This window comes from Morone saxatilis, unplaced genomic scaffold (genome assembly GCF_004916995.1).
Source record: "Morone saxatilis isolate NCDOM2014 unplaced genomic scaffold, NCSU_SB_2.0 Contig10, whole genome shotgun sequence".
Classification (NCBI taxonomy): domain Eukaryota; kingdom Metazoa; phylum Chordata; class Actinopteri; family Moronidae; genus Morone; species Morone saxatilis.
Window position 1 is genome coordinate 921,231 of NW_023339652.1, and position 6,720 is coordinate 927,950.

General features: G+C 37.3%; 1 protein-coding gene across 1 annotated transcript in view; it reads right to left on the reverse strand.

Moving 5' to 3' along the window:
* The window catches only part of sfmbt2 (Scm like with four mbt domains 2), a 44,353-nt gene that overhangs the window by 5,324 nt on the left and 32,309 nt on the right, over positions 1-6,720 (reverse strand). The window contains 2 exon segments of the mRNA XM_035680370.1: positions 604-713; positions 1,087-1,226. Of these exon segments, the coding sequence (XP_035536263.1) occupies positions 604-713; positions 1,087-1,226 (250 nt within the window).

Below are 6,720 nucleotides of genomic sequence, written 5' to 3' on the forward strand. Positions count from 1 at the left end.
CTAATGGCTGAGGTTAGGAAAGGTGATCTGATCTGTTGGCAGCGCTTGAGGACAAATCTGACCTCAGATTCAATGTGTCCGAACAGAGGTGCTCACATTGTTACCAAAAATGCAAAATATTGCCTATATTTAAACATTTTGTCATTTTTTACTTAAAGTTTTCTCCAGGGGGACGTCCTGCCGTACAGTTTCACTTTCACTATGCACAACTATGCCAGTAATTGATGTATGCTGTATTATTTAATTCACTTTTTTAAGGCGGGGTCGGTTGCTTTGGTGTAAATTTAAAACCGATTCTTCCTTGTTTGTTTCTGCTGAAAAAAAATGGGTCAGTTTTTGATTAGAAAGCGCACGCAGCCTGAAGCTGTGGAATAATTTGGCTCTGTGCAGCCAGCAGTGGAGGGGAAATACAGACCTCACACGAACCGCTGCAGCAGCATCAACAGAGGGCCGCAAAACGGACTCCTGAGTCCACATGAGTCCATTTTGAGGCCCTCCATTGAATTCATTAGGGGAAGATGTGATGATAGTCGGTTATTAGGAACACTTCATACTCTAGATTTATGATTTAAACTCTCCCCTCCTGCTCCTTGCTTTCCTCACTTGGCTTTGAGGGTCTCCTCGTGGCAGTCCCAGCTCTGATCCTCCAGCTCCTGCAGCTCCTTCAGGACTCGTCCGGGCTTGTAGGCAGCGTTGATGAGCATGCTCAGCAGCTGGAGGTGAGAAGAAACACTTCCAATGAAGAAAAAAGACTCTCGAGAACTATCAGAGCGACAGCACTACACATGAAAGAACAAAACCTGGAAAACAAAATGCGGATTACACTCGTCTGCAAATGTGCACACACAATCACGGTCTCTGGAGAAATTAAGCGGCAGTGGCGGTGTGTAAGTGTAAACACACTTGACTGACAGCTTCTCACATTAAAACAGAGGCACTGCTGGGAAACTGCAGGTGGTTAACAAGACATCTCGGTCTCACCCCCTCCATCTTTCACCTCCTCCCTCCTCTCGCTTTTAAAAGTGTGCAACTCTTTGATTAAACCTGCTCCTCCCCCACCCCCCACTGCTCCCGACATCAGCCCACCTCCTTGAGGACCAGCGTGCATTTCCCGGGTCCGACGGCCTGCGGCAGCTCCGCAATGCGTCCCTTGTTGAGGTAAGGTCCTGAGAAACAGCGGTGGTTGACGAAGATCTTGGAGCAGCCATATCGGCCGTTGGCGGAGCCTGAGACAGAAGGAAACACCGTAAAATATATTATTGTACTGTTACAGTAAATTACGGGGCTAATAATTGCAGTAAATTCACAGTAGCATGTTTTTGACAGTAACCAGTCATAATATTACTGTAAAAATACAGTATTTTAATGTGAAACAATATATTGTAATAATTCACAACATCTGCCTGAAATATTTAAATAATTACCCATCATGCATTGCAAATGTCATTACAGTAGTTTATTGTGAGAATATATTGGGAAAACCCAGTGACTGTTAACAGTGCATGCAGTGTCTTGTTATTGTCCTTTAGGGAGACATTAAGATGAATGAACACCGACATACAAACATAATCTGAACCATTCAGTAACTAAGAGAAGAAAAAGCAATCAAACAAAAACAAAACAATCAAAAAATATGTATTTATGTAGATTAGCTCGCTAGTTAGCTATCGGTTTGGGCTGTAGCAAAATGCTAAAAAAACAAGCTAGCTAACGTTGATATAGATTAATGTTTTTTTCCTGCAGTTTTAATTGTTTTAACAAAAAAAAAATAATGCTTCTGGTGCCTTCATTCAAGACAAAGTTAGAAGAAATGTCTTATCGTTTTTGCTGATTTTAATCTTTTAAGAATCTTAAATAACTGAGTTTTCATTGCTTGTAATAAGAACAACTTCATTACATTCTTGTCATTTTTTTCTAGTTTTAAGGCCGATTATAGTCTTTCAGTAGACAGAAGTATTTATATATTTAAGAATATTTGTTTCTATAGGTTCTGTCTTTGCAGTGCAGCAGAGATCAGTTCATTCATTCAATTAAAGTACATTTAATTTTTTTTGCCCCTTTACAAACATATTATATACAGCAAATATATGGAATAAATATGGGAATTATATAATATATTTATAGATATATTTTTATTAGTGTATAATCAACTGAATATGAGAATCGTGTTTTTGTGTCTATTTTGCTGTTTAAGAATCTGTTTCATTGTTGTTAATTGCTACTGTTTGTCTTCCATATTTTTTTATATCAGCAGTAAACATTTCACACAGGTGAACACAGAGTCAAACTGGGCCAAGACCCCCCTCCCTCGGAGATGAATTGGGGTCAACACAACATTGCTGCACGCCGCCCTTCCTGCAGCCCTCGACTACCGCCGGCACCTGGAACCGCACTGCTAGGGGTGAATAGTAATTAGGTGAGGGGATGAATATGCATGAGCGAGTGGGTGGTTTTTAAACAGGGAACTTGGAAAAGAGGGCAAGGGTCTCCTTCACCCAGTGCTCTCTTTGTGCTCCTGCATACAGTGTTTGGCTCTGTATGCAAACAACATGTATCTTCCAGTCTGGCTGTTTAAAAGTATCAAAATGTTAAAAAATTACGTTTTTTTTTTTTTTTTTTACATTTCTGGCTTTAATCCAATCAGTTAAGATATTTTACACTTACTGAAATGTTGGCATTCAGTGCAGGTTTCTGCAGCTTTACCACAAGCTCCACTGAGCAAAGAAAAAAACACCTGGTAAATCCTGATAGCCACTTATTGGCATTGTAATATGACGCACACGGCACAAATAACATGCTGTGTTAGGGCACATCAGGTCCCACTTATTACAGATGTATCAGGAGGGGAAAGGTCAACGTATACATTCATTTTCACCTCTAAATAAATGCTTTACATAAACATGTTTAACCTGATGACTTAGTTGTAAAGCTGTGTCTTAACTTAGTGTGAAATTCTGCCTGCTCGCTCCATCTTAGAAAAAGTTAAAAAAAAGCATCAGAGACCTGCAAAGGACAGTGACTTTAGAGGGCGTGGCCTCGACACCAACCAGAGTGTCCCCGCTGGAGCTTTTACAGTCACTAGAAGCACATTCATGGCTATTTTCCTCTGATTAGAGGGCGTAAACATTTAAATTAGGCAATAATGTAAATTTTAGCACCATTATTGATGTATTTCATCACAGTATACTCCTATAAATTTAGTTTACAGCTCAAAAAACATGTGTAAGTGTCGATGAGAGACTTAAGTTGGTTAAAAGAAGCTGCTGGCTCTCTGTTGTTGTTGAGTGTATTTTTCTCCTTCCAGCTGATATCTGGCCAAACAGAGGCGTAGTAGTTCCAGCGCAGCTACAGTAAAATCTGATAGCAGAGAAATGTTTCAGCTTTCTAATGCACTGGTGATAGATGAGGATTTCCTTTGCAGCAGCATTCAATAAGCACGCAGGGAAACAGGTTTTTGTTGTATATATAAAAGACCAAACCTCAGGCTGCAGTGCAAACTGTAGCCACAAGTTGCATCTTGTTGTAGCTGCTCTTTGTGTTCTTTAATAACACATTGTTGTATCGTCAGCTCCACTTTCATCCCCCACATGTCGGATGTGTGTTGCCAAAAGACCCTAAAGCCTCTTTCAGTCACTGATATGAATGTGTTTCTAGTTTCGGTCTGAAAAAGTTTACATAAAAAGTTAATCTGGGATTTCATACTTGTACACAACTCTTTAATTCATGACGTGTGGTGTTTCGGGTTTCAGTGAATTTACAAGAAGTAAACATTAGGAAGAGACTGACTATCGACCTGGCTGATTATTGGATATTTAGCATTTTTCAGATTTTTGCTTAAGAAAAAAATTAATTAGTTCATTTTAATTGTTCTGATACAATTTTTTTCCTTCCAGATACCTGAACTTTGTTTATCATATACCAAACTGACACAAGTGCATTAAAAATATAGATAATTATTTTCTTAATATTGGGTAGCTTAATTTGTAATAATACATAATTTATTAGATTGATTTTGTATTATAGTCTACTTGCCAAAATGAATCTCAAAATGAATCAAAATCCACCCACCAGCAGTTGAAATATGGAAATTTTGTATTTTGTAAAATGTCAGAAATTGCTTCAGCGTCCTCAGTAATCCACAAAACCACTCAAATTATGTCCAAATCGGCCCATCAGTAAATATTGTCCATGTAATACAGAGACTGAACATTCACATTGCATTGAACTCTTTCATTCTAAATTGCAGGTCCAATTTATTAAGCATGTAAATAACCTAATAATCGACTCAAAATTAATACAAAATTTGAGAGTTGAGATTTGGTCACGACTGGTTTAAATGGCCATTTTGTATTTGTCAGAAAAGGATTCAGCATCCATCCTAAACCACTAATATATTGTCCAATTCAGTGCAGTGGTTGCTGAAATATTGTCCATATAGGTGATTATGGTGAACTGTAATTATATAAGGTTAAAGTTTAATTAGTAGTTTTATTCCATATTTTACCATCAAAAGAAACTATTTTCCCATAAAAAATACCATATAAATGATTTTTTTACCATAAATATCAACACTTAGTTTTTTACAGTAGAGCTTTATGTGAAGAATAATTTAAAGAAAAGATCCAATTTAAAGCAGACAGACAGGTTTAATGTGTGTTGTGTGAACAAGGTGAAATTTAAAATACCATTAACTGTTTTGTTTACTGTTGATTTCTGTTGACTGGATCATGTAGCAGATATTTAGTTTAAAAGGCCAAGCAGTAAAACAACCTGTAACTCTGTACTGAAATCAAATGTTTGACCAACCCAACTGTGCCTTTGTTTTCTTGTACACCCACGAGAGTTGTGTGCATAAATAAAAGAAACTCAATCACTCGTAACACTTCCCCAACACTGCCGATAATGCAACAACAGCACGAGGTGAAAATATGCAGAGAGACACAAAATGCTTCTCTCTGTTTTTGGGAGCGCTGTAATAAATGTATCACTTCATTATCATCTCCTCCGCACAAAGACGGGAAATTGGTTCAGGAAAGCGAATAACTGCAGGGAATCTGTTGAGAATACTCTTCTTGTGATCAGCGAGGAGATCAGTCTATAAAATGAGTTTTCCTCTCGCTGTGTGATTAAAACAACAAAACAAAACCCCTCAATAATTTTTATTACTACAACCGGATAATGTGCAATCATTTAGGAGAGAGCGAGTGTGTGATTTATGAGCTGAATACATAATTTACAGGCCAAACAGAGTCTGTTTTTACAATGTTATGCTCTATTTATCATATTTACTTCAGTTATGTTTATATTTATACATATTATATAAGCACACTCTCTTTATCTTATAAATATATTACATTGTGCATCTACGTCATGCTGTAATCTTGGTGCAGTTCCATCCATCCTCAACAATATTTTTTATATACATATTTTAAGATTAATGCTTTAACTTTACAGTGTAGTGCTCCTATTAGCTGACTTTACTGAACTGGGAGCTCCCAGTAAATAGCACAACCAGACTGGGACCGAATACGTCATCCAATGCTGACGGAGGCCAGTTTGACAACAGGGAATAGTAGTTATATAATAATAGTTGAGTCGGAGCAGCTGGAGGACGTCAGAGGGAAAACCAGACAATAAAATAAAATCTGATCCAGTTTCACCCAAATCTCTGATAAAGTTGTGTGTTTGTACAGTAATCAGTGAGCTCCACTAGCTAGCCATGCTATGCCTCAGCTCTGTACGGAAAGACCTTTAAGATACTGATTAGTAGAAATGCTGTTGAATCACGCAGCAGTAATTTTGCCTACTGGTTTTGTTTAATGTTTTATTGTGTTGCTAAGCAACTAACTGTTAAATATACAGTGTGGGGGCATAGTAGTGATGTATGTGTGATATAAAAGGGGCAGTAATATAAATGTAATTTTGATTGTAATAACTTAATGTAATGCATCTAGAATGTAAACAATGTACTCTAAGTATTCACCGTGCCTTAATATGTAATGTATTGTATAGAATATTTACACTATCATAATCATTAATTGTTAGAACCACTTATGGACCTGTCTGTTTATATAAGCCAGCTTTTGAAAGAGGACAAGATGGTGAGCTAACTGAAGAACCAGGAGCCAACCTTTTCTTGGAACATCCCTGCCAGTGCGGTAGGCTATCTGCAACCAGACTCACTGTTCACACATCCCCAGTTCACTCGTTGAACCAGCATATTCCCATTCCTCTATTTTGACTCTGACGGAAACTAACTGACTAAATGAACTTTATCCTTGGACAATTTCCCCAGTGCTGGATATGAGTAAATCAATCATTATAGTGCTGTGGATAAGTGCTGGTTATTTAATGTGTGTCTTTAGTTGTTTATGATTCTATGGAAAACTGAAATATTTTGGTTATAACTTTCACTCGTGTGTTTGAGATTAAAAAAAGAATGAAACGAAACTTTGTATGGCCATGTGTTGTTATGTATTTAATAATATATGGTACCTTTTTGCAAAAGAATTTGTTTCCTGAGTTTTTTTACTGTCATCTGTGTAATTATTCCTCCTAACGTCCTAGTTAATCTTCTGATATTTCACCTTTTTAGTTAATCACCAAGTATTTATTACAATAAGGATATGCTACGCTAGCTAGCTAGCTAATTAATGAATGAATCTTCGCTGAAAGTTGAAGATTGATTGATGGGTGAATGTCAGGATATTATTGGTTGAA